At 36.9% G+C, this 27,939-nt stretch overlaps 1 protein-coding gene across 1 annotated transcript; it reads left to right on the top strand.

Moving 5' to 3' along the window:
* Nucleotides 1–476: 476 nt before the first annotated feature.
* PLSCR1 (phospholipid scramblase 1) lies at nt 477–27,546 on the top strand. The gene is made up of 9 exons (XM_072958913.1): nt 477–1,032; nt 6,459–6,484; nt 9,149–9,229; nt 12,048–12,313; nt 13,633–13,675; nt 16,383–16,603; nt 18,103–18,264; nt 24,793–24,954; nt 27,293–27,546. Exons 2-9 carry the CDS (start codon nt 6,472–6,474, stop codon nt 27,326–27,328), a joined length of 984 nt encoding a protein of 327 aa, XP_072815014.1. The 5' UTR covers nt 477–1,032; nt 6,459–6,471; the 3' UTR covers nt 27,329–27,546.
* The last annotated feature ends 393 nt before the right edge of the window (nt 27,547–27,939 follow it).

Below are 27,939 nucleotides of genomic sequence, written 5' to 3'. Positions count from 1 at the left end.
TGTAGTTTGGACCAAGTCACAGCCATGAGAAGGGTTTCTAACCTAAATGGTCTCCTTCCTCCTCTTTCCATCTTTTCTCAGTTTTGATCTCTATTCCCCTTACTTCCAACTCCCTTCCCCTCTCCTCCCACCTGCCTCTTCCCTTGATAAATTTCAAGTGTCTGTTAACAGTACAAGGAGAAAAGCAGCGGAGGAAGGGGTGTGTAAAAATACTTATCACTTCTTTTCTCCATATTCAGCTTTATTGCTTGAAAGATCATGTGTTACTTTGATAAATAGAAACTTGAATAGAAAAATAACGACAATGAATCCTTCATTTGAGTTCAACCTTTTTTTTTTTTTTAAATTGTGCCTGTTTGCCTGTAGGGGCGCCGGAAAGAATAAATATTCTAAACACATCTGGGTGATTGGACTCTTCAAAGGTGTTAACATCACCTGTGAGAGAGAGCGAGCGAGCAAGAGCGCGAAGGAGAAAAGGTACTCTAAGGGAAAAAAAGCTTGACTCGCCCTCATTTGTACTCGTTACCGCCCCCTGCTTCCTGGCTTGAAAGCAACGGGATTCCAAGGTACGAAGGTCACGGCCAGAGTAAGGAAAATTCCGGAGCCGGGCACCCAGGGTCCACCCCGGAGGCGGCCACTCCCGTGTTAGTGACGTTCCCAGTTCCAGCTGGTTTCGAAGTCTCACTTCCTCGTAGCCCTGAACCCCAGAATCAACGTTTTTGGAGTCTCTCCGGGGGCAAAGAGGGAGCGGGGCAGCGGGTCCGCGCCTGCAGGTCTCAGGCCCTCCAGCAGCTTCGCGGAAGTGCCAGCGCGGGAGGGGGACAGGAAGCCCTTGTGGACACCTAAAATCTAGGAAACGAAACCAAAAGCCGCGGGCCTCGGCCCCGCGGTCGCTGGGAAGCCTCCTTCCTGGTGGCTTGCGGGAGAAGCTCGCTTGGACGCCAAGGGCTGGAGGGAAGAGAGCACCGGCCGGCGCCCGGGTTCCGGAAACTCGTCTCACGGCTGGGAGCGCTGGAGCGGCGGCAGCCACAGGTGGGCGGGGCGCCGGCCCTGCGCGGGTTCCCAGCCCGGGCCGGGGGCGCTGGGGGCTACGTAGGAGGGAGGGGCGCGAGGGCCGGCGGGTTGCATTTTCTCCCAGGTTTGGGGTAGAGGGTAGGGGCTGGGTCGCAGCGGCTTCCGGAAGCGACCTCAGAAGCACAGCAGGGATCCAGCGAGGGGCCCAGCTGGCCCAGAGGTACCCCGGCCAGTCTCAGGACCTATCCAAGGCCAGCGTGTTTCCTGCCTGAAACCGCCTTGTAGGCTGCACTTCGCTTAGTACATCTTTTCACAGCGCTGGGTCATGGGCAGAACCTGGGCTCAGGGGAGTCGGCTAGCACTTGAGGGTATTAGAAGGGACGATTAATAGAACCTGCTAGCTGTCCCTAAACAGTAAGTATTAATGAGGACTATGGCTGGAGCCAAAACTATGCTAGACGCCCCGAAACGCCAGAAGTGGGAAGACACAGGCGGTTTATCATTGAGGATAAAACCATTAGCTCAGGAGTCCACCTGCCTGACTTGAAGCTGCCTCTACTGCTGACTCTGAGCAGCATGTTCCTTCCACATGTTCCTTCCTTGATCATCTCTGAAATTGTGTAACGATCGAAAGTTACAGGAGTTACAGTATGACGTGTTGACTTTATCAGACAGGGTCTATCACTGCAGAATATACTCACTAAACGTTAGCTTTATTATTTTTAGTATTTGACCAAGTCCCTGCTTCTCCAAGCTCCCTGTCTGGTTCCCATGTGCTTTTATTTAGACAGTTATTCCTGGAAATTCTGGCATAGCCACCTCACAGATTGAGGAACAGGAAGTGTTTCTCCTAGTTTAGCAATTTGAGCAATCTTTCATATTGGCTAGTTAGTGAGCTTATAACATTAAGTGACCATTAATCTCCCTGGGTTTAGCTTCCTCATTTATTAGTTTAAGTGTCACTCATTTATTGCTTAGTGTGGAGTGTCGGGAGACTCAGGTTCTCCTTTTTCTACCCTGAACGTTCTTAGCAAAAGGGACTTTATCTTAATACCACCTGGGTGAATATGACAATTTGTAGGGCTTTGAATATTGAACAAACACAAGGAAATGAAAAATAAATGAAAAGGGAGTGAGTGGGTGTCTGCAGTTGGATAGAAGTGGCATGTAAAATGTTTAGGTCACAGAATAATCATCCTTCACATCTGTAAAGTAGGTTACAACTGTTCTTTCGGACTGAAGGGAGTGAAATAATACTGTACACACTGTTCAATCAACAAGCACCAGTTAAACATCTTGTCCTGACGAGACAGGCCATGCCCTGGCCTTTGAGAGCCTAGAGAGCAGGTAGAGATGCAGGAAACCCATAAGAACTGTCCCCTGTCCACCTCTCCATCCTGCTGTCTAATGATCTCTCCCTCTTTGCTCTGTAACCTCCAGATCTTCATTCCTCTGAATGAGCCAAGCTTCCTCCCTACAGCCTCAGGACTTTCTGGAAGTAATAAAGCAACAAAACTAGGATAACTGACATAAAGATCAGTTTATGTTTCTTTGGTCTCTTTGGTTTACTTGCTAGTTTGTAGAACACTTGACCACCTCTCTCTTAGCTGGCTCAGTTGATGTATATCTATGTTTTTCTTCAAGGATTACTGTAAATGCTATCCCAGTGTGGTTCTGAGCATATTTGTTTGATTTCTTAAATCTAAAACACAGGAGTGAAACTTTATAGGAAGACTCTGTTACCAGCTTCCTTGCATTGATAACAGCCTCAGCCACCCCACGTCCACCCTCTGTCCTGGACGTATGGTGTACTGGTGCACTCCGATCCTCACCAACATCTTGGCCACCTATGTGCGTGAGCCCCTCTGTTTTTGCTCTGCTTGTCTTTTACCAAAACCACAGTTCAACAGATGAAATATTTTTGTCCTTAGATGTTAACCTCTTTTAAATGCATAAAATTTACCTGCAAACATAAGCTGAACAACATGGAGATTATTTACTTTGTGACTTATCTCAGCAATATTGGGTACTCCACCCCTGTGTCTAATTCCTCCCCTCCCAGGAGTCTAGGATCTAATTTTCATTACTCACAGGATGTGAGAGGCATAGAATGCTGGGACTGTTTTTAGAGCAGTAGCGTTTTTCTAAAATAATTAAGAACATGTATCCCTATCTTGGAACTATAGGAAAAATGTTAACTGGCTTGTTTTGCGGCAATTAAGAAGAAAATTTGGATGAGTAATTCAAAGCTAGTTTATAGGCATAATAGTTTTAGGATCCTCTAAATCTGAGGTGCTTCACCTGTGGGTTCCAGATTTTACATAAATACTTTCGGAAAGCAGTAAGATAGAAATTTCAGGACCCCCAAGAGATGGGTCAAAAGGGTTTCCTATAATATAAACTGTGGAGCCATAACGGGATATCACCTGCACTGTTCCTCCTTCTCCCTGGTGTTAGAGGTTTATGATTATCAAATATCCCAGAACACAATGGATCTTACGGTATCTGGTAGAATAAAATTAACAGATAAATGGGTGTAATATGTGATGCCTTAATTTCCTCAGAAGTTCTCATTTAACAGATTAGGAAGAAGTGTGTAATAATCAGATTGCAATTTGAAAGTTCTGTATTTGTCCTGACATAATTATGATTCCAGTGGTACAATATATGACTTTCTTAGAAACTTTTTTCCTTTAGGATAGGGTAAATATGATTTTCTATCTCTTGTAAGTTTTTCTGGGATTTGTTTCTTAAAAGGTGTAGGAGAAGGTACTATTTAAAAGTTATTATGTTAATTAACTAATTAATTAAACCAAGACACAGCGCAGTCATTTAAAAAACTGAGTAGCATTTGTCTCATAATAGACCCATTAAGTTTGAGAAAACCACAAGATCCTTAAGACAGTAAAGAAGAGTGGACAGGGATGCACATGGTGGGTATCTTTTGTCCACAAGAGCTTTATTCATTCTACCTGGCACACATACAGGTACAACTGTCACTTCACATTTTGCACCAGAGCATATGACACCACCTTTCATGCCTGAGATATTATGAATTATGAAAAATTCAAAACCTACAGGAAAGTGAGGACCACCCAGATTTTGTTCTGCAGTGGTTTTGCCAACAGATACTTGTGCTCACAAATCTATAGTTTAAGACTCAAAATAATGAGACCAAGTAGGAAGGAAAAGGGTAAATATGAACAAATAAGCTTGTTTAAGAGTGTTTAGTTTCTCTTCCTTGGATTTTTGTGCAAGGAGGTAATTATCTCTGCCCTCATGAAAGGTAAATACTCTTATATTCGTAGTTGGTACTCATTTGGCAAGGACTCAGGAACTTCACTGCTTAAGAGCCTCCACCTGTTCATAATACAATGCAAAGCACTAATGCATGAATTCCCTATCTTTCTAGCACATTCTTTATTTTTGAATTTCCCATGTTTAAACAACTAAATGCTAATAAGAAATTTATTTTAAATTAGAACTAATTTTTCCATATCAGATATACAGATGTGCCCTCTAGAAACTATGGAATTTTCTTTCCAATTCAATGATTTGTTCACCAAAAAAAAAAAAAAAAAGAAAGTTTAATTTAAAAATAATACCTCCAGGTATTATTTAGGTTTCTTCCCTGAAGTGAGTGCCTTTCTGATGTTGTAGGCAACGCAATAATGAAACAGTAGTCCCTTAAAACTGCCAAGGTGGTTAAAAGCCATAAAACTTTTTTTAAAAAAAACAAAGCATATTATAGAGTAATCCTATGAGAAACAGTGGTTAAGTAAAAACTTGAGCTGTTTAGTTCAGTGTGTTAATAAAGGGAGACTATCCATTTCTACTCCAACAGTGATTAGTTTTTAAATTTTTGTATATCTTTTAAGGTACTCTTAGAATATTTGAAAGTAATGGGTATGGATTTTAATATATAATCTTTGATCATAGAAATGTGTGTTGACAAAAGTAATCATGGCCCAATAGGCCATGTAATATAAGAATTTGATCTCCTTTTTTAATAATGTAAGAATTTAGTCTCCTTTTTTAGTAGTTCTTCATATAATTGAACATAAAACACTAATATGGACTTTGAAAACTTTTAGTATACTCTTGTTACATGTGTTTATTAGCTTATTGTTCACCTTCTTGAATAACTGCAGAAAAACATAAAATTTAATCTTTTTGTACCTTTGGTCTGAGGAGGTCCATAGCAGTTAGCTTCTGACCAGTTAATGCTAACAGGGATTATTACTGCTCTAAGAAAACCCGGGAAGTCAAAAAAACATATTTTTAAATTTATCAGGGCCAAGAAAACCCATCCTTGAGTTTATTTAATTAAGAGGTGACTATAATTGGAATGTTCTTGAGAGTTTTACTATGTTGTTAAATTTTATGCTTGAAACAGGCAATGATAAATCAATAATTTAGAAAAGGAGAGGTGGGATGTGGTTTCTTCTTGGGAACACCAGATTTTAGTTAAAGATATGGAAGGTTCAGTTGACTTTTTTTTTTTTTTTTTTTACCATTTATAATAACACAGTAGAAGGAGTTTAGTACAGGGACAGCAGAGACTGGAGAGGGGCTGGGAAGTGCAGTGCCTATTCATATCAACCTGTGGGTCCAAAATAAAACAATCAAGTAGCAAGTTTTTGCATCATGCAGTAACTGTAATTAACAGGCTTATGGGGTGGGGATTTAAAGTGGAGAGATAGGAAAAGCAGTGACTGGATAGTAGTGGGAAAGACTAACATGGGATCAAGGCACTGGAAGGCAGAATTATTGAGTATAATGTTTTTTATTACTGTTTTTCTGTAGAAATAAGCAACACGAAGTTTCAGTTGGATTATGTGGTGTTACAACTACTTCAACCCCTGAGTGTATTTTTAGGTTCAAAGCATGTACTGATACACAAAACAGGGGGTCAGACCTTCTCAAACTTGCTTTTCAAGCTGGGCAGAACATGCCCTCGGGATCTAGAATTTTCAGAGGTATTTGCAGTAGTGTGACCTGATATCTGATCTTTCTCCTTCTCATGCTGGACCGTGCGTGCAGCCCAGCACTGAGGCTGCATGCTGGATCACATGCTCCCTGTAGGTTGTGTAGGTTGGAAGGCTCCAGTTTGTAACTTGGAGGGGGGTGGGGGCGGCGCTTAGGCTCACAGTGTTTCTTTCTGGCTTTCAGCCTCATTGAACCCCCTCCTCCCAAGGTTTTTAGACATGGTCTACCATCCTAGACTGACCAACAGCTTGTAAGATCCTACTCAGAAACATTTCAGTGGGGAATGGAGTTAAGACCAAGAAGTTTAAATGACCAGATTCTGGAAGACTGGATGAGTAGAGGGGTATCTTATGTGTAGCTTCACACTTAGATTGCTTCACAGTATCTTGTTTCAACAGTCATATTTGACCTATATATTTATAGACAATGTATTAACATCACATCTTCTTTTTCAGAACTACTTAAAGCATGAACAAACAAAGTAAGTAATTTAAGTGTTTACTTTCCTCCTAAAATGTTACATCTTTTATTAATGTGTTATTTGTCTTAATGCTTTAAATTCAGTTTCCAAAAGAATATAATTTGCTTTGTGTTGTTAATACTCCAGAGTCCTAACTCTGGGCCAGTATTTTGACTGCAGAGAAGATGTACACAAATACCCACTACCACTAATTTTTCACTTAAATATAAAAAAGTCTTAGATAAACCTAAGGAATTTTAGGCTTATTGGGAAATATGTTGTATAATTTGTATTCCATTTCATCCAGATCATTTCCTTTTTCAGTGTGTATCTTACATACATGAAGACTATTCAAATCATATTAATTAACAGACAGTGAATTTAATATGACAGTACCTTGTAATAAAATCCTCAAATACATCCCCAATATATATTTTATAACATACACATGTGAATAGGTTTAAATAAATACAGATATTTATGTTCTGGCTCTTTTTCTCAAGACTATTCTAAATAAGATGGGTATTGACAAAACATAATTAAAGACTTCATCTTTTAAAAAATCTAAGGTTCTGAAGAGAAAAAAATACATACAGAGAAAATATGAAAAACAAAATCCTGTTTTCTGAAGAATTTCTATTCTCCACTTATCTCCATTTAAATAGCCAAAGAAATATTTATCTTTACCACAACTGCAGCCTTGTTATATATATTAGGTACTCTTTAGGACCAGAAAACTCAACTTTCCTTCATGAAGTGTCATGATCTTCTCTTAATGTTTGCTATATTAATGTAATTTTATTAACAAAACTCAAAGCTTTTTAAATGTAAATTTGTATAGTATTAAGCTATTTTCTTTGCTATAAGCTTTGGGATGTTTCAGATCACCTAACAAAAATTCGCTGGGCCATGGGTACAATTACCTTTTAACTCTCCAGCTTCCTGTCTGTATAAATGTATGTGTTTGTATGTATGTGTGTGCATAAATAGAAACAATGTATATATGTATGTAAATATGCATAAATAGAGAAATAATAAAATAACTTGTTAGCAATATGAAAGTCCTATAATCATAAATTATTTTAAGGTGCACTTCACAAATGCAGAAATTAATCTGAAATTCATATGCTCTTTGGTCTACTTGACGCCTTGACCATTCACTTATTTTCTCTTTGTATGAAGTCACCCTGGAATTTCTGAAATCATGATCATTGCTCTGATACCAAATCCCAGAGCTTATGAGCTCCTAATTTCATGAATCTGTCATATGTGTGGATACATGTGTGGGTATCTACTATTGTTCAAATATTGGTGCCAGGTAAGGGGTGCCAAAATGTGACATACCATTTAAGGAAGGGTCTTTAAGTCAGATTTGCAGTGTTTTTCCCTGAGAACTATTGAGTCTGATCCTGTTATTTCCAATTCAGGTTGGGAGTGGGGGGCTGTGGGCAGAGCCTTGAGAGCTGGAGAACTAGGAGCTTGGCCACTCACCTGAAGCAAAGAATCAGAAGGAGTGGTTGGGATGGAAGACTTGTGATACTGCAGAGATGTGCAGTAATTCGGGATATGCTGCAGTGTCTGTCTGTGCAAGGAAAAGCCCTGACTGAAGTGGAGGATTCTCTGTTGCCTGCATATGAACAGTGTCCCTGGACTCCATTCTGCTCAAGTTGTTACGAAGCCAGTAGAATGGAGGAGAAAAGGGGTTGGGGCACAGTTCAGCCTTCCTGTTGAACCCACATGAGTTGAGTGGTCTTTGAAGGCCCAGGGTAGAGAAAAACACAAGAAATGTGTCAGATTGAAAGTCTGGCCAACATTTTGTTCTGTACTGATGCCGTGTCCTCATGATTCAAAAAGAAACAATTCTGAATTTACAGTTAATAAGCCATGGGAAAGAGAGGAGAACAAGGTGTTAAGTGTCGTGTCCACCGGACCACAGATTCCACGGCAGAGCCAGCATTGCCATAGAGCCCACTCAGGACAGAGATGCTCAGTAAATATTTTCTGGCTGGGGTGGTTGCTAAAGGAATGACTGGAGAAACACAAATATGAAAACTAGGAAATTGAACCATTTGTGTTGATATTAAGCTTATTCAAACCACATTGATTAGCAGCTAACAAAACTTAATATGCTTATTTAGTGTAATTAGGTCAGTTACGATTTTTATCAGTCAAAATCAGTTAAATATTGGGACTTTCCAAACTTAATGGGCTAGTTCCAGAGTAAGCATAAAAAGGATATTTAAATATTGAATTATGTGTATTGTTTTAAATATTTAAAACATAGGTCTTGTATCAGTGATTATAGATATCTTTATAATCACCTATAGTCTATTACCAACCCCACATCCAGCTAGTTTCATTCATCTCTTTCTTCACAACCTATACATAGTTTTAAAACAATCTTTTTTCTAATACCAACAAAAACAAAGTATGGAAGAGAGTATGCTCATCAGGCATATTTGAAAACTAGAAATTCAGCCCCAGTAACTTAGCTGCCTATTTTCTCCAAAGGGAATTTGTTTGAGACAAACTGATAACAGGCACAACTTTTGTTGTGAAGAATTCGCTTTATCTATTTCAATACACACAAGAGCGTATAAATGAAAACTACTTAAAGACAGTGCATTTTTCTTTCTAGTATGTATTGTTTAAGCAGATGAATGTTTACCTCTCCTTGATTTGCAGATGCTCAAATGAATGCTCCTCACCCAGGAACACATTTACCAGCTGGGTATCCCCCTGAATATCCTTCGGCAGCATATCCAGGTAAAACATTGGCCTCAAAAGTAAAAAACCAAAAATGTATCAATTATTGATATTCCCCAAAGGGTGTGTGTGTCTGTCTCAGTATTTATTTTAGTAGTGTCTTTTACTGAAGTGAGATAATGAAATTGGCAGCATAGTTCTTGATTTTTTCCTTTGACTACATATTATCATAAATATCATTAAAATATTTTTTTATTTATACAGGATAGTAAAGATGTAGTGTTAATAAAAACAGTAGTGAGTTGACATTTAGGAAATAAAATATAAGGTTGTACATATATTACATCCCAAAATACACATATTAATAAAAGATTTTATTGATTCTCCATTTGTTTTGAAAATTATGCTCATGCAGTCACATTTAGGAGATTTATCTCCTGGTGTTTTTGAGTCATTTATTATCTGGGGTTAATTGTATTCAGTGATTGTCATGCAAAAGAGTTGACTGCTTAAATCTGGAAGCTGGAAGCTGTATAAACGTAGCCACCTGGGATCATTCTCATTTTTATTTTGTAACATACAAAAATGTGAAAGCTTTGCTTTTCTATACATGCTCAATCACACCTTGCCTTTCTAAGAAAAGTAACTGAGTCATATTGCTACATATCAGGGAATATGTCATTTCTTTTGAACCACTGCAGAGAAGACTTCAGAGATTTTCATTTAGACAAATGCCGTTATCAACATTACCGTAACTTTACCAAATGGCAAAGTTCATGGTGTACCCAGATTTCCAAATAGGCAGGCTACCCACATCTTGAGGGACTGTCCTAGGGATTTAGGATCAAAAGGAATCTGGTTTGTATGCATTTTGTATTCTACTCAGAGCAAACAAATGTACTTGAGTGCTGAATGGCTTGTTTAGTTGTCTAGCCAGAAACCTCTCAGTGGGGCCTGGATCTCATCCAGATGTTTGCATTTAAAAGAATGTGAAGTAGAAAGATTCCAGGGCTCTAAGGTGCCTATACTTAAGTATTTACTTGTAAACTGTTGAAAACACTAGTACCAGGGCACCATCCAGGAAAACTGAAGCAGAAGCTCTGGTTCTGGGACTCCGGTATTGGTAATTTGTTAATGTCCCAGGCTATCCTAATGTGTAGCCAGGGCTGAGAACTACTGCTCTAAATTTTTATATGGTTGGTGTCTGGAGAATTGTTAGCAAGTCTATACTGTGCGTCCAAGGCACTTGGAGTATGTTTTAATCCACCCATAGCTAAATAATAGCAGGTGATATATAAGAGGAAATAGCTCAGTTTCATTTCTCAAGTCCAAGGCCAATATAGCAGAGGTCTTTTATGACAATAATGCTAACAATAGTGATGGATTAAAATTGAGAATTTACATGCCTAATGTGGATTAACTCATTTAATTCTCAGTCTTCTGGGGTAAATGCTATTAACTAATCCTCATTATGCAAGTGAGAAAATAGGCAGAGAGAGGCTGGATCAGGCTTCAAGTACTCGCTTCTGCATTTAATAGTTGTGTGGTGGTTTTAAGCAACTTGCTGTACCTCCAAACCTTGGTTCTTATCTACAAAATGGGCATAATACTTCCTAATTCAGGTGGTTTGGAGATTAAATAAGAGTATGTGTAAAACACCTAGCACAATGCTTTATAATTAATAAATGACATACTTGCTGACTAATACATTAATAATGTGTTAAATCAATTGGTAAATTGAAATATTACCCAAATTCAGGTAATTCCATATGTTTAATCCACTGATTTGGAAAATAATCAATTATCCACTCAAAGAATTTTGTGAGGATTTAATAATGATAATAGTATAACAAATTAATTCACATCTCCTCACTCTCACAGGTTTGCCTGTGGTTTGATCTTTGCACTGTAGCGAATGACGTTTAAAAGTACATGCCTGTATAATAACATATATCACAGATAGTAGTCAGTGGATAGGTCATTGGCTTCCTCTTGCTTTCAGGATAAAGATCAAAATGCTTAGTTTGGTCCACCATACCCAAGGGGCTCCTCTGCCTTCTCCTTAACTGTTTCTTAAGTCTGTCTCTCTTCTGTTCTGGGAAACTGGCCTTTTTTCAGATTTTTTTTTAAAGGTCTTTTGTTTGTTACTATCCCAGGACTTCTTTCTGAAATGTTCCTTCTCTGGCACTGGTCTGCTCAGCTCCTTTGTATCCATTAGATCTCAGCTGAATGTGGTCCTCAGGGAGGCTGTCCCAACTCCCTCCCTTTCTCTCTCCCCATCCAAACATAGTCATAAAGCCCCGGTGCCTCCCTTCAAAGCACTTGTCTCTGATTCTAGTTAATCATGTAATCACACTGGTGTCTCCAGGCCTTGCCAAATGTGCCTTGAGGGGAAAAAACTACTGTCAATTCTATTTACATAGGAAATGTCATTTGTTAGGATTCTAGAATTATAATTTTTTACAGAGTGGTTTGGTCCTAAAAATGCCGGCTTACAGCCTTTATTTTGGGCTTTCTACTCAGTGGCATCTCTCTTTTCCAGGAAGGCGTTCCAAAATTTTTATGTACATGACTCAAGGTCACTCTTGATTTTCTTTCACTTTCTTAGATTTCAAGCATATTTTCATCTGAGTTTTGAGTGAAACGTTTAAGATTGTGGGCCAACTCTATTCATAGTCTAAAACACTCCAAATAGAAGTGGATGTGAAGCCACAGGTATTTCATTGAAAAATCACTGAAAGATAAAAATACAAACCTTAAGCTTCTCAGAAACAGAATTTCTGAGTGTAAATTGTAGTTCGCAGATAACTAGGATAATCCTAAGTTTAAGTTTGCATTTTTCTCTACAGTTACAATATTTCACATATTCATATTTCAGGACCTCCAGGATCTACTGGGTACCCTGCTCCCCAGCTTGGCTACCCTGCTCCCCAGCCTGACTACCCTGCTCCCCAGCCTGGCTACCCTGCTCCCCAGCCTGGCTATTCAGTCTCACCAGCTGGCTATTCAGGTGGTGGCCCAGTCGGCTTTCCTGTCCAACACCAGCCAATGTCTTATCAGTCAGGTGGGCCTGCAGGGGTACCGTGGATGCCAGCACCACCACCTACATCAAACTGTCCACCTGGATTGGAATATTTAAGTCAGGTATTTCAAATACATAAGAGAGTCTAAAAACAAACCTGTGCTTCCAGTTTACTTAATGAGATTAACAATTGACTAATTCACTTAAGTCTGAAATGGTGAAACTATTCTTTTGTTGTTACTAACAAATTAATTCTTCTAGGTCAGATTTACTTTTAAAGCAAAATGCAAATGTCTTAGGAAATTGTATTTTCTATGATCTTGAGTATAATTTGCAATAATAGACAATAACAAGCCTTTATTAAGCACTATTTTCTAGGCTTTGTTCCTAAGCAGAATACATGTGTTAACTCAGTTAATCCTTTAGAAACTCTATGATGTGTAGTTGCTATAATTATCATCGTTTCACAGAAGACAAACTGAGGCCTAGTGAAGTTACATAATTTGCTCAGCATCAAAATGCAGAGGAAGTGGGAATGGCTTTTTACTTCTGGAACCTTGGTTCTGGATCCTGTGCCTTTTAATCCCAACACTGAATAATTTCCTAGGAGTTGGAAAGAAACTCAAACTCAGTTTAGTGTTGATTTTTCAAAAGTGGTACTAAAAAAGGAGTTAATAATTTATGTATAATTTGGCCCACCTTTTATTATAATTAATAAATTTACACTTTTATGTTGCTTTTGTTCTTGGAAGACCCAGTTTTATTAATGCTACCAAAAGGAAAAAAAATATTCCTGGATTTTAACATACTCCATGATGGCGTATCTCAGCAATGTGAGATATTAGTGTTTGTTTGCCATTAGAAATCCGGTAAGTTAGTTTTCAGTAAATGAGTTGTCACTCTTGCACTCTCTGGACTAATTTAATTTCCCACAATGCACTTGGGCAGCATATAATATAAGAATTTTGTTAGTTCCTAAATTCTCTAAGAAATACCTTATGTAGATTTTTTAAAATTACAATATATGTAGGGGAAGTTATCACCTACTACAAATGATGGTATCAAATACACTTCTTAAGAAGAAAAATGTTTAGATTTGTGGAAAAAAGCTCTTTGAGGGGATAAAAAGGTCTTAATATTTCCTAAGCCCTTTCTGGAAGGAACATGTTTTTCTAATTTTCATAGGGATTCCAATGTAAGTCAATTTTGTTTGACCTGAATTTGTCCACATTAATAGTGAAATATTCAATAGATGTTTCTTCAGTTAAAAATGCATTAACTTTAATTTTATACCTAGAAGTAGGATAAATAGCTATTAAACATTGATAATAATGATAATTGATTATATGCATTATTTTAAAATATAAAAACACTAATGTTAAATTCGATGGTTTAATAATATGATATATGCTTACAGCTTAATTTTTTTTTACTATAATAGATAGATCAACTATTGATTCATCAACAAATCGAACTTCTAGAAGGTATGTATACATTGTATTTATCTTATTTCTACGAAGAGAGGACATTTATGCAGATAAAGGCATATCACAAACCACAAATATGACACTTGGTGATGTAGATGGGTAAACCTGGTTATCACAAATGTCTTTCTTCATGATAATGAAATGATGATGATTATCCACAGTTCATTTCGTGAAATTGGGAATCAAGTGGTAAAATAATATTATGCCAGACATCTGTCCTCATAATACAGACCCTAACTCAGAAGGAAACCAATCAAAATCTACTTGTGTTGCCCCTTTTCTCTAGAAATCTGATTCTGTCACTTTGCCTGACCTCTATTGCTTCAACTCTTTTTTCCCCAGTTTGTGATGACCGTGAGATTTGTCATAGAGCTGCCTGCAATAGTTCAGTTACTTTAGTACACTTCCAAAACAAGTGAACTTGTTCAATTTGGATGCGTTGGAAAATTGCCTTACGGCCCACAGCTTCTCTTGGGAGCTCAGATAAACCCTGTAAAACCTTTGTTCCATGGGCTGTGGATGATCATCTTGGGTGCAGGGACACTGCACAGGAGGGTGCTGTCTGGCAGGCAAATAGGCTGAAACTCCTAGAACACCACTCCTATTCCTGTGAATGGGGCCTGACTCCTACACATGTTTCCTTAGGTCAGCGCTCCTCAGGGCACGATAAACTTAAGAAGCCACTGAATGTTTCAGGGCTACTGCCAGGGGAAAGAGAACCTGGGTGGATTCATTAACTATAGTGTCTTCCTTATAGCTATAAAGAGTTCAGTGAAAACTCTGCTGGATTTTTAGAATATATCTGTGAAATCTTTCTTCACATCTCTACAAAGTTCTTTTCCACCGATAGAAATTATGTGAATTGTACTAGTATAGTAAAAGATTTGGTGAGACCACACAATTGTTGTTTATTACATTAAAATCACTTGTAATGTACATTGTTAAATATTTATAATATATATTTATATATTTTTATTTGTTTGTTTATACTGTGTTTTCATTGGGAAAGCTCTTTGTTGTATGATAATTTGTAGTCTCAATTTTTTAATGATTTATTTAGAGAATTTACTTTTGAGATTATAACCCCCCCAAAAAAAACAGACACCATACATTATATAGCAGTCCATTTATAGCTTTTAGATTGTAAGTTTTATATATATGGAAATATAAATGTATTAATCATGAAATGTAAACTTCAAATTTAGTAGTTACGAATTATTCAGTTTTTTAAAAGGGATGTCTTTCATTTTCTTATTTTCTTTTTGTCTCAAATTCAAACTTTATATTTTAACATTATGAGTAGTATAAAGAAATTGAAGATTACTTGGTTTATTTTTAGCATCTGAGACTATGGCAGGCAATTATACATTTCCCAATTCAAACCTTAATAGACAATAAAGACATAGCTATAGAATTCTTTTGTTTTATTTGTTTTCATTTTTAAATAACCAGAAGGAAACTTATATTGTGTAAGACCGCTGATTTCATTTTGCAGATAAGGAAAAGAATTTTGAGATTAAGCTACTTAATAAAACTCTTAGGTAATAGATCCCATGTCATGAATCAGTTCAATTTTTCTCTCATGAAATATTTGACTGGTGGACATTAAGGTAAAGGGAGGTTCCTTTAGAAGCAGAGTGAGGACCTCTCTGAATCAGAGCAGAGACACTTAAGGGAGGTCATGGTGATAAAATTTATGAAGAACATCTCCATCTGACCAACAGTCCATCCACGCCAATACTAGAGAGTGGTTTTTGTCTCCTATGTTTCTGTTAATTGCTCATTATTTGGTGGCTTCTGACATCCTATGACCCATGTTAATGAGGGCTGTGGACAAGTGAGACCATCACTTGCTCCTTCCTGGCTCTAAGCAAGGAGAGATTTCCAAAGTACAGTTCCATATGGGAAGCCCTTTGGTAAGATACCACATGAGTGTCAGCATTTAGCATGGCTGTTTCCTCCAAGAAGAGACCAGCCCCCTGTAAGGTACAGGGTTCACTTAGGATGCCAGTGGTCTAGACATCCTATGAGCTGCAGCCTTGGTTGCCAAGCACCTTTCCCCCTTGTCTAGTACCCATCTCCCGCTTCTGAACAACCACTGCTGAGCTCAACAAGGGTGCCCTGGGCCCAGGGTGATGTTCTATCTCACCTTCCATTCCACTCCCTCCCTCTTCACACGTGTGCATTGAGGGTAAGCCCTGTCATACCTTCCTCACACAGCACAGAATGATAAGCCATGGCTATGGTTTACAAAACAAAATCTCAAGCCAATTTATTCAGTGTCATCTTATAAGGAGCATAAACAGAGCAGTCATCCTGTATTCTCCTCACACTTGAACACATGAACAAGGAGACATGTTCTGCATACACTTAGCACAGCTCTGGCCCTCTGCAGCTTCGCACCAGCCCTCACAGCAGAGTCTCCCTTTCTGACATGGGTCTATGGAATTAGGAATATGAGTTGTCTTCTTGTCCATGCCTCACATGGATACTCTTAATTTCTCAGTCCCTTAATACCCTCTCCTCCATTACCTTTGCCTTTCTTTCTCTGTTTAGATCATCTCTAAAAACCTTTCCTTTTCTTTCTCCTGTGTTACTTGAAGTATCATCTAAAAATGGTATAATTAGATATTGTAGTATCTTAAGATAGATTCCTTATTCTTTTAACAATTACTCATAATGATTCCCTCTTTTATGTTTTTAGTCCTAACAGGTTTTGAAACTAGTAACAAATATGAAATTAAGAACAGCCTTGGACAGAGGATTTACTTTGCAGCAGAGGATACTGATTGCTGTACCCGAAATTGCTGTGGGCCTTCTAGGCCTTTTACCATGAGGATTCTTGATAACATGGGCCGAGAGGTCATAACTCTGGAGAGACCACTAAGGTGTACCAGCTGTTGTTTCCCCTGCTGCCTGCAGGAGGTTGGTGAGCAATTACCAGGGTACTTTGCAAAGTAGTTCTGTAAGAATTTTACCCTCTTGTTGAATTTATATAATCAAAGTGAGATCTAAAGGAAAAGTGGTCCACAAGCTATTCATTTATACCTGAGAGTAAACTGTACAGGAAGGAAGGCAGGTGGAAAAGAATGAGCAGTTAGCCCCCTGTCCCTGAGTAGGGCGCCTCCTGGGGGTGAGATCAGAGATCTCAGAGACAGACTCCTCGATCTTCAGGGAGAGCTAAGAAGGTACGGCACCTCGGTCAAGTCCTTCTCCCAAAATGACCATGAGGGCCTGGCCAAAGCCAGAGGAGGGCACCATGGAGATACCCTCGAATGCCATCCCAGAGGCAAGTGGACAGGAGAATGAGGAAAAGGATAGATGTGTTCATCTCACAATTTTAGCCAACCTACAAGGAGCAAACCTAGGAGAAGGCCCCCTGAGAAATCTCAAGTCCTGTGTTTTTCAGTTCTCCATTGGGAAAAAGTAACATATTTGAGTCCCTGTAATAGGGATATGCTAGTTGTGAGTACCTTCAGCTCCATGAGGTCCAGCTGTCTCTTTCATGTTACTTGACAGCCTGATGAAGAACATAGATCTCAGGGGAGACGCCAGGTAGTGTGCTTACAGAACATTGGCCTCTGCCTAGATCCCACGGGCCTGAACCCAGCCCTGCCTGTCACTCAGCCATCCATACGGGCAGCTGTGAGGGCAGGACAGACACACAAGCACATAGATATCTGACGTCTAATACTGTACTTATTTTGAAAGGAAAACTGAACTTATTCATACCGAATTGTTTTGTTTTCCATGTCGTTTAGTTTAGATATAATAATATTCATAAGAATAAGTGAGGAAAAACTAAGCGTTTGACAGAATATTCTCTACAATTTATAGAGCATATTAGCATATATTATATTATTGATCTTAATAAACAGTCCTGGGAGGTCCTTAGGATAAGCATACTGGGATGGTCTCAAAGTGGCCCAACGATATAGCAGAACCAACACTCCAGGCTCCATTTCTTTCCATCACAGCACCACTGCCACGCATATTTGAAAATTGCCCCAGTGATCAGAGCTCTGTCCATGCATCTAAACTACTGTTTTTAAAGGAGCTTAGGTAAAGAGCTCTTTGCAATTTAGACATTTTTCGTATGGAAATTTAGAAATACATGAGGCCAGTAGAGCAGTGCTCAGAGTGTAGACTGTGCACACAGCCTCCCCAAGTTTATGTCTCATCTCTTCTACTTTGCAGCTGGGGAATATGATACAAGTTAATTAACCTATCTGTTCCTCAGTTATTTCTCCTATTAATAGGAATGATAGTGCCAACCTGGTAGGGATGTGGTGTGAATTAAAAACAAATTAAGAATAAAGGATGTGGTCCTTAGAACAGTGTCCGACACTTAGAAAGTGTTCAGTATGAGAGTTCTTATTAGACATTGTTGTGATTATGATTTTTATATTCCTTTGCTTTTGTAGATAGAAGTCCACGCTCCTCCTGGTGTACCCATAGGTTATGTTAATCAGACCTGGGACCTATGCCTGCCAAAGTTTACAGTTCAAAATGAGAGGAGAGAAGATGTTCTGAAAATTACTGGCCCATGTATTGTCTGCAGCTGTTGTGCAGATGTTGATTTTGAGGTAAGAGATGTGATAATGTTTATAGGTCTTGCTTTCCTAATATAAGGATAATATAAACTGGGAGGACATTATAAACATATTAAATAAATGTGTACATCCTTGTATCTCAAGAGGGACTCAGTGTGCTCATATGCTTATCTTTGGTCAGAGAGATGGTTATTGGTCTGATTACACATCAGTGTTGACTATGCTAAATGGAAAAAAAAAACAGAGCTTTGTAGTCAAATAAATATAAACAAACCATTTAACATTTAAATATGTTGGTTCCTGTATGTATATTATCCATTTTAAATGGAACGTTAACTTTCTCATCTAAGTCTGATTCCCAAAGCCTATGGTCCCTCCTTAGTCTGAACCACAGCAGGCTTCCAGTGCTCTAGGCCCTCTTCATATTTGAGTTCCTACAAAACGCCCAATTATGCAAAGAGAATTTTAACAAAAATAATGTAAGGTATACTACCCATTTATGCTTCTCTGTGATCTCTCCTTTATCCTTGTATTAAATTCACTCCTCAGAAATCACAATCTATCCTTGTATTTATTACCTGGAGGAATTTCTTCATAGCAATTTTTCAACAAATGGGGCCCAACCTTATAGCCCATATTATTTAGTTGCAAATGCTTAAAACTCAACAGATTATAAGACTTAATCTTAATATCATGATTCTCTTTTATAAGCATAAAATCTGTTAAACTGGATCCTTTTCATAGAAGGGACAAAAATCTAAAGCTGAGCAGGGCTGCCCCCTTATGAGAAATAAGATGCAGGAACTCTGCCACAGTCTCCTGACTTCCCAAGGTTTTCTACTATCCAGCTTCATCCTTTTATATTATCTGCCTGGCTTCTGTAGTCATAATTTTCAATTCCTCTTTTATATAAAGATGATCACTCCTCAATGGCTTCAGAGTCTAATGAGGGAGACAGGAAATTCTAAGAAAACACATTATGATGTAATAGAGACTTTATAAAGACTCTTATAAAGGATGCAGAGTATGTGTGTGCGTGTGTGTGTGTAGGGGGTAGATATAAACTATGTATGTTTAAAGATTTTACAAGATTATGGATTATAATAATAGTTCCCTATGTAGGGGTTATCATTCCCATAAAAGATCCAGAGGAGTGAAAAAGTAATTGTTTTTTTCAGGGAATATTAATGGAAGTTTTGCTGGTACATATTTTATTTATATAAAATAAATGAAAATGCTGGCGAAGCAAGTCAGACTGTAATGTGAAACTTTTATATTTAATGATAAGAAAGTTAGAAATCATCCAGCATACCAAAGGATGCCTTAAAGCATCCATTATGTACAATGAATTAACTTCTCTCCTGTGCATCTAGAATGGTACTAACTAGGCAACACCTTTAAGGGAATTGAGAAAATAGTCTTTTGAGTCACTTTCTGTAGACTAGATAATGGAAATTTTGAAAGCAGGAATTATCAGTATGAGGGACGACTATGGAACATGGACCCCATTATGGTGTCAATTTCATGGAAACCTGAAGTAGAAAAGAGATAATACCCTGAATATGAAGGAGCAAGAGCCATTCCAAAAGAAGAAACAACTCAGAAACATTTCCTAAGTGTACTGAGTGGAAACGTTTCATAGATTGGATGCCAGTGGAGAATGAAAGAAAATTTACAGATGAGTCTTATGTCTCATTAGTCTGATGTCTGATGTTTAAGAACCTGAATGAATAATGATGCCATTGGCCAAATTAAGGATCTTGAAAAGGAAACAGTTGATTTGTGGGAAGCTAATGATTTGTTTCTGAGTCATGGTGGATTCTAGGCATGTAAGGGGAAAATGCCAGAGTTTTCAGCATACTTAATGGTAGTTAAAGCCATGAGAAGATTATCGCAAGGTGAGTAGAAGAAGGGCAAGTAGACTTTGTATGCCATAGATATAAGGGAATCTGTCTTCTTGCAGTAGGAGGAAAAAAATATGCCTACATGAAACTGATATCCCAATCCAGTCCTCTCAATGAGTTTGAAGATTGAATTCATACCACCATTATGGTTCATGAATCTCAAAATATAGATCTTGATGTTGAGTGGTGATACAGATGGGAGAATTGAATGCAAAAGCATACTGGAAGGAGATTGATCACCAAGGGCACCCTCTACTCCTACAGAATAAGCCTGTCTTCACATAAGTAGACTCAAAAATTACATACTGCTCCAGAAACTAATCCATCAGAAACAAACTGCATGTAATAGAACAGTCTGCAATCAATCATCTAAGAAATACCTAAACAGACACTAAAGAGCCTAAGGGGGGGTAAAAAAGGATATAAGGGAAAGATGAAACAAGTTATAGAGGACAAGAGGATGAAAACAAGTCAAGTAGGACCTCCAAAAATGAGGAATAGTCACCGATAAAACCTCATTTGAAAGGATGAGCTACAAATTAGATACAGGTGAGGGCAGAATTAGTGAACTGGATAATCCCATGTGAGGAAAATAAAGAGGAGGTGGGAAGAAGACAAATTTGAAGGGACATGGAAGCTAGAATAAACTACTGTTGTGTATGCCAAAGAGGAATTACAGAAAAAGAGAGGACAGAGGATGTTTTGAGATAATGTTCAAAGAGATACATGGGTAAGAATCTTGCAGACTTGGTGCCAAGGATCCTCAGATTCAGAAATTGCAAGGAGTTCTGGTAAGAAAAAGAAATAACACCCAGACTCAGCTCAGAAAAACTGCAAACTAAAATAGGAAATCTAAAATCAGCAAATAGGAGTAGGGAAGGTTATCTCTAATATGTGATTCCCTGACTGTTAGGGATTATGAGCATTTTTCTCTGTTTACCGGCTACTTGTATTTGCTCTTTCAATTGTCCTTTAATATCCATTGCCTGTATTTTCTATTGGGTTGTTTACTTTTTTCTTGTCAGTTTATAAATGTAATTTGTGTGTTGAAGACTTTACTCTGTTTCTGTAACTCTGTTCTCTGATTTTCAAATACTTTCCACAAATCTAACCTTTTTGTACTTTGATCAGTTGGCTAGACAACTGTGTGATCACAATTTATTAAGTAAACCATTCATTTCTTGCTAAATTGAAATGCTGTACATTAAATTCCCACAAGTAATGGGATCTATTTCTAGATTCTTACCTCTGTTGCACTGATATCACTATCTGTTCTTACAGCAGCACCTTATGATTCAATTATGGTGACTTAATGATATATCCTATATCTAGTCATAGCCAAATAGTCACTAATTATTTTTATCATATTTTCTTGATACTGTCAGATGTTTCCTTTCCTGTGAACATTAAGATTATTTCATTACATTTTTCAGAAGTTAGAATACAATACCAATTGGTATTGTATTAAATGTGTTCATGATTTTTTTTAAAACTTAACATATTTATGATGCTAAACTTGTCTCATCCCAGAAGTGTTATATATGTTAATTCATTTATATCTAATTTTTTATTCTTCATAAGATCATATAGATTTCTTCATATAGAATCACTATCTTTTGTTGAATTTTTCCTAAGTAATTCATAGGCATTATCATATTGATCAGCAATATTTATATTTTTAGGTACTCATTGTCAATATTGAGAAATATTTCACCTTTTATTAAGTGTTTACCTTTTATTCAGTCTTGTGACTAGATTCTAGTATTATATTTAGAAGGCATTTTTGCTATATATATTTACTTGATTTATCTAGGTATAAAATCACATAGCAAATGAAATCATTCAAGCTATTCTAATTTTCCAATTAGCGTATTTTCTTTTCCAGCCTACTTCTTACAGCACAACTGAAAAATACTGCCAATTTTGTACATACCTACCAAGTTGATAATTCAATTGAAATAGCAGCAAATGTTTAATAATTTAGAAAGATATTGTCTATTTTTCACAGTATTTGTCTATTCCTGTTTTACCTAGAGCAGGAATCACCAGGCTTTTAAAAAAAAAAAAAAAAAAAGAAAAGATAGAAAACATTTTAGACTTCTGGATCATATGGTCATTGTTACAAATATTCAAGTCTGCCATTTTAGCGTGAATGTGTTCATAGACAATACATAAATACTGGGTGTGACTGTGTCCTAATAAAACTTCTTACTAAGTTGGGGCAGGCTAGATTTGGCTCACTGACCTTTGTTTGCTGGCCCTGACCTAGATTTTTATTGAGTTGATACTTAAATTTCTAAAAAGCAGAGCATCATAATGGTCATGAATAGAGATTCTGGAGAAGAATGCCTGGGTTTGAAATCCATCCCCATGACTTCTTATCTTTGTGAACTTGGACAAATTACATACCTCTCTTAGCTGTAGTTTTTTCGTATGAAACTTGTGTATAATAATAGTATATAGCCTAGAGAGATGTTATGAGGAAGAAATTACCTAAAATTTATAAAGCTTTTATATACCATGCATATACTAAATGTTATAAATATGCTTAATTAGTAGGTAAATAAATAAATACCTTTTTAGTACCTATGGATACACTCATATGCTTTGAATCATATTTTATACTTTGTTATAGTATTTTTTTAATACTTGGTTCTATGTGTTAATGTTCTATTTGGGTTTTTTGCATTTATATACGTATTGAGATAGGAACCTATAGATTTCCTTTTAGAATACCTTTATCAATTATTTGTATTAAATGTATAGGTTTATAAGTTTAATAGTAATATAATACCAGTTTATTATTTCCAGAAGTTAAAATTAGTTTATTATATATATGTAATATACATATATAATATATATATATATTACATATAGGTTTTCTGTTTTTAAAATATTTCCTAGAATTTAGCTAAAAATTTTCTAGTCCTATTGAGTTTTCAGTTGTAGTTCCTTATTCACTTTTTTGTTCCTTTCCAATAAAAAAAGATATATTCTACTTCTTATATAAAGTTTGGGTGAATTTTTAAATTTCTTGCTATCAGAATCAAAAAGGGGAAAAGTTAATATGTGGTTAAGTCTAGTGGTAGGATTATACTGGCTGATAAATTATCTTTTGTATATTTCATTTAAAATTTTTTGAAAAATTAAAAGTGAATTAAAAAATAAAATGGAAAGTTTCATTAATAGCTTCAAATGCTTAGATGACAGCTGTTAGCAGATAAAACACTAAGGTGTGCAATAGGGAATTTGTATTAGTCTATATTGCCACAGTACTGGCATTATAAATAACCCTAAAGGTCAGTAGCTTAAGAAAACAGGAATTTATTCTCATGTTTATGGGTCTGCATGTTAACTGTGTCTAGGGAATATACTGAGGCTTAGCCAGACAGCTCTGATTTTGGCTGCCAGTTGGGCTCAGGTCTGCTCCGGGTATGTTCAGTCTGGAGCTGTAGCAACAGCAACTGCCTGGATCATGCTTTTCTGGTGGCTGATCCCTGGAGAGCAAGACCAAGGCCAAACCACTCTGCCCTGTTTAAGGTCTCTGCTCATGTCACATCCACTAACACTCTGTCAGTCAAACAAGGCACATGGCCAAGCCTAATTTCAATGTGCAGGGAAGGATACTGGGCTAACAGTGGGAGGGGATTGAAATGAATATTTGATGAAGAGTAATCCATGCTATCACAGTGTTCATATTAGAAGTTTCATTCAGGTTTTTAAAGAACTTAACTACTCACACTCAAATAAAATGAGTCAGCAGTTTTTAGTTTCCCCATATTTATGTTACTGCCAACATAAAGTTGTTCCTAGTACATGTGGTACCTTGTGCACATTTGAAAAGGACGCTCCTCTTCCTGGGTTCACACAACCCTGCCTGAACATACTTTGGTGAATGGGGGCTACTTTCAGCCCGTATGTGCCCATTTGGTGAGGTGCATCTGTCTGGCTATAAGCTGTTCAACTCTTTATCATGGCCTTTGGCTTTCCACAGGCAGAACTGTAAAATTAGAAGAAATTTACTTTGGAGATTTTTTCTTTCATACGTGCTTCCTCGTTTGTTGTCACCCACCCTCTCCTGTTGTCCACTCTGACCCCAACCTTTGACCTGGGGCATCCCACTTACTGGTTACTTTCCTTCACTCAGAACTGCCAGTCCTCTTTTCCAGGCTCCTGGCATTTCACGTTTTCCTACTGACAGTGTGTGACAATGGGGCCTCCCATCACCTCACTCAGCCTTTGTAAACTCTTTGTGCTTGTCTTAGCAGAACTCAGATGTGATTTTCATTTCCTACCCACTTGATGGCTTCTAGAAATTTCATCAAAGCAATATCTTATAGTTGTGTCTTTTCCTGCTTAAATTATATTTTGGATCAGTTCAACTAATTTATTACTGTCTATCTTAATGTAGCATAGAAAATGTTAAATGTCAATAAAACTACTTTAATTTATTAGTTCTCTGTAGCAAAGAAAGTTTTTTAAATGCATCTGCAAATAGATTTAGGTATCTATATGAATCTAATATATTATTATAATGTTCATAGTTATGAATGACATATGATTTTAATAGAATATTTGTTTCATTTTATTCCCACTATAAAAGTAGTTTTATTAATAGTTTTCCAGATTTCTTTGACTGTCTTTTTTCTCAATCTAGATTAAATCTCTTGATGATAAATATGTGGTTGGCAAGATTTCCAAACAGTGGACTGGCCTTGTGAGAGAGTTATTTACAGACGTCGATAACTTTGGCATCCAGTTCCCCTTAGACCTTGATGTGAAAATGAAAGCTGTCATGCTTGGTGCCTGTTTCCTCATTGTAAGTCTGTTCTTGCTAATCTGGATTATAGATGGTTTCTCTAGTAGCATTCAGAAATAATTCAGTAATTTTTACATTTCTAAATGACCTTAAATGTGTAGGTTTATTCAGGGAGTCCCATTTAATCTTACCTCTAAAATTCTATTTTCTCCTGCTACTCTGGGTTTACAGGTGACTAGCTTCTCTTGGGAGGTTCCATGCAGTTTCACATGGTAACAAAAGGATCTCATGTATTAATGAGAGGCTCTGGTTTCAGCAATTAAAAAAAAATCTAAGTAGTGCTTTGGAGAAGAGTTTGAACCTTCCGATGTGTTTAAGTGGAATAAGTCTCAGGGAAACGAGATTTCCTAATGCGTTATTAAATTAAATCATCTAATACAGGAATATAAACTGTAGTAACAGTCTACATTCAAACGAGCCTTATGTGGTACTGCCAATTGGTAGGAAATATATAGGATAGAGCAATGATTTTGAACTTATCTTCATATTAAAACAGCTAGGGAGATTTTTTTTTTAAAAACTGTATCTGGCCATACCCCAGTTAAACTAAGAATCTCAGAATTAAAAGTTTGTGTAGTTCCCCCGATGATTCTATACACAGCCAATGTCAAGGACTCCTGGAACAGAGCAGTGGTTTTCAGCCTTAGCTGCACAGCAGCTTTCACACTCCCCATGCCAAGACTGTACCCAGATCTAGTAAACCAAAGCCTCTGGAGGTGGATCCAAGTCTTTAAGCTGTGTCCAGCTGTCATGTGATTCCAATATGCAAGCACGGTTTGGAGCCACTAGATTAATATTTTAAACACTGACATGCAGATGCAATCAGGAAAAAAAAAAAACTAAAAAGCGAGAGAATAATACAGAAAAGGGATCCAGTTATTTCAACAAATAAATATCAGTGAAATAAAAGGATAAAAATAAAAATAGACATCAGCTTAATGTAGTTTGCAGAACATGTTTGGATACTGATTTGAAGAAATCAATATAAAAAGACATAAGGCATTCTGGGAAATTTGGACATTGGCTATTTGATGATATTAATGAATTATTAAGGTTTTTTTAGAGATATGATGTTGCTATTGTGGTTGTACAAAAATAAAAACAGTCCGTATTCTTTATGGGCTACGTACTGAAGTACTTCAGTATAAAATGATATGGAATCACAGATTTACTTTTAAATAATAGGTGTGAGGGCAGGTGGATATGGGGGATGGAGTAATTGATGAACCAAGACAGTTCATGTTAATAACTATTAAAGCTGGGTGAGTGGTCACGGGGACTTTATTATGCTATTCTATCTAATTTGGTGTAGGGTCAGTATTTTCCATATAAAGTTTTAAATAGAACCACAGTTCTATTTAAAAATTGTGTTTTCAATAAATGTTTATTTCGCAGGAAAAGAAAATATTAACTTTAGCCTTAGGGAACTATTTAACCAAAGGTTTATATACCACAACCAAAGATATGATGTGTATAGAGAAGAGAGAGAGTAGTCTAGGGTGTTGGGATAGATGAAAAATGGGGTTGGGGGTAGTGGTGAGGTTATTAGGAAATGCCTATGGGGTAGGTTGGGCAACGTCTTGTAGACCTTGGGAAAATACTGAAAATTGTTCAGTTAACTCATTAGTTTCAGATAGGCATAAATAAAATAGTTATGTCCTGGTGACTGTGGGAGAAATGGATTGAAGAGAGGTAAAATTGTAATAGTGCAATAGTGCAAGTGAATGGTGATAAGGATTCCATTATTTTTTGGTAAAGGGATACAGGATAATGATAGATGGGAGAGAGGTAGAATTCATAGGACTGGACAGAAGTCAGTAGGGGAGAGGGTCTGGCTAGAAACTGATGGAGTAAGTAAGACAAGCTGGGGAACACAGTGGACAAGTTGGGAAAAGAAATCATGAAACTGGGCCAAAAAACTCTAAGATGTTAGTCTAACTCTAAGATGGCTGTCATTGTCCTGAAACAATCTAAAAATTGTACGTGGAACTCCGGTCACAACACAAGTTATATTGCTAGAGAGGGAGTTCAAAAAGTTGAGGAAGAAAGACTGAAAGAGAAACATTCTAAGGGGGTGTGAAGAAAGTGAAATTTAGAGAAATTACCAGAGGATTAATTAAATTCATGCAGGTATCAGTAAGGGAATAGAAATACAGGATTTAACTGCCATTAAAATGGAAAGCTGAAGCTATCAGTTTTCCCCAGATCTACTATTACAGGTTTTTCTTGTTTAGCAGGTATGGTTATTCTGTTCCATCAGATCCCTTAGCATTTATTCATCCAAGAACTGATCTGTTTTCTTGCTGAAAACTCATTTCTTTATTTTGTTTTTACCTAGGACTTCATGTTTTTTGAAAACACTAGAGGTGAATAGAGATCAGGAGTGTGGTAATGGATGAATGAAAGTCTCCTCAGAAAATTTAAGGTCCATATATTGACTGGGACTATGTAAAAGAAAAACACAGTGGATTTTTTTTTCTTTATTTAAATGACTTATTATAGCATATGTTAATTACACTGTGATACCTGAAGCTCCAGGTATATGATCCTATATGATTTTTACTTTTCAAAGTAAAGAGCTTGTTTTCTGTATCACTTGCTTATAAATTTTTTATACATTTTTTTCTGTACATTTTCTTTTTCATTGTGTATTGTGGAGAAAGGATATAGACATTTTTATATTCAAATATAAATTCCTATGATGAATTGCTTTGAATTACAGTCTTTGCTTTATTTTCAATTTGTATAGCAAAATTAATTAAAACCTTTAAAAAGTAATTTTAATATAAACTTATATACTTTTTAATTAAATCTAGTTACAATTTATTTCATTTGTAACAACTAATTATTTTGCAAATACTACATATTCATAAAAGTTAAAAATGAACAAATTCAGTGTTCTTTATAATTATGTTCAATATTCATATTATCAAAGAAAAGTAAAATGTATTTGTTTTTTGTTGAGAAAATCACATGGTATTTAAC

This window comes from Vicugna pacos, chromosome 1 (assembly GCF_048564905.1).
Source record: "Vicugna pacos chromosome 1, VicPac4, whole genome shotgun sequence".
Lineage (NCBI taxonomy): Eukaryota > Metazoa > Chordata > Mammalia > Artiodactyla > Camelidae > Vicugna > Vicugna pacos.
Note: the sequence above shows the minus strand (reverse complement) of the source record. Positions and strands in the feature narration are given on the sequence as shown.

What these genes read in the sequence shown, in the direction of transcription:
- PLSCR1 (XM_072958913.1), top strand. An exon ending in GATTGGAATATTTAAGTCAG is followed by an intron (nt 12,314 to 13,632) that starts GTATTTCAAATA and finishes TTACTATAATAG; the next exon opens with ATAGATCAACTATTGATTCA. An exon ending in ACAAATCGAACTTCTAGAAG is followed by an intron (nt 13,676 to 16,382) that starts GTATGTATACAT and finishes TTATGTTTTTAG; the next exon opens with TCCTAACAGGTTTTGAAACT.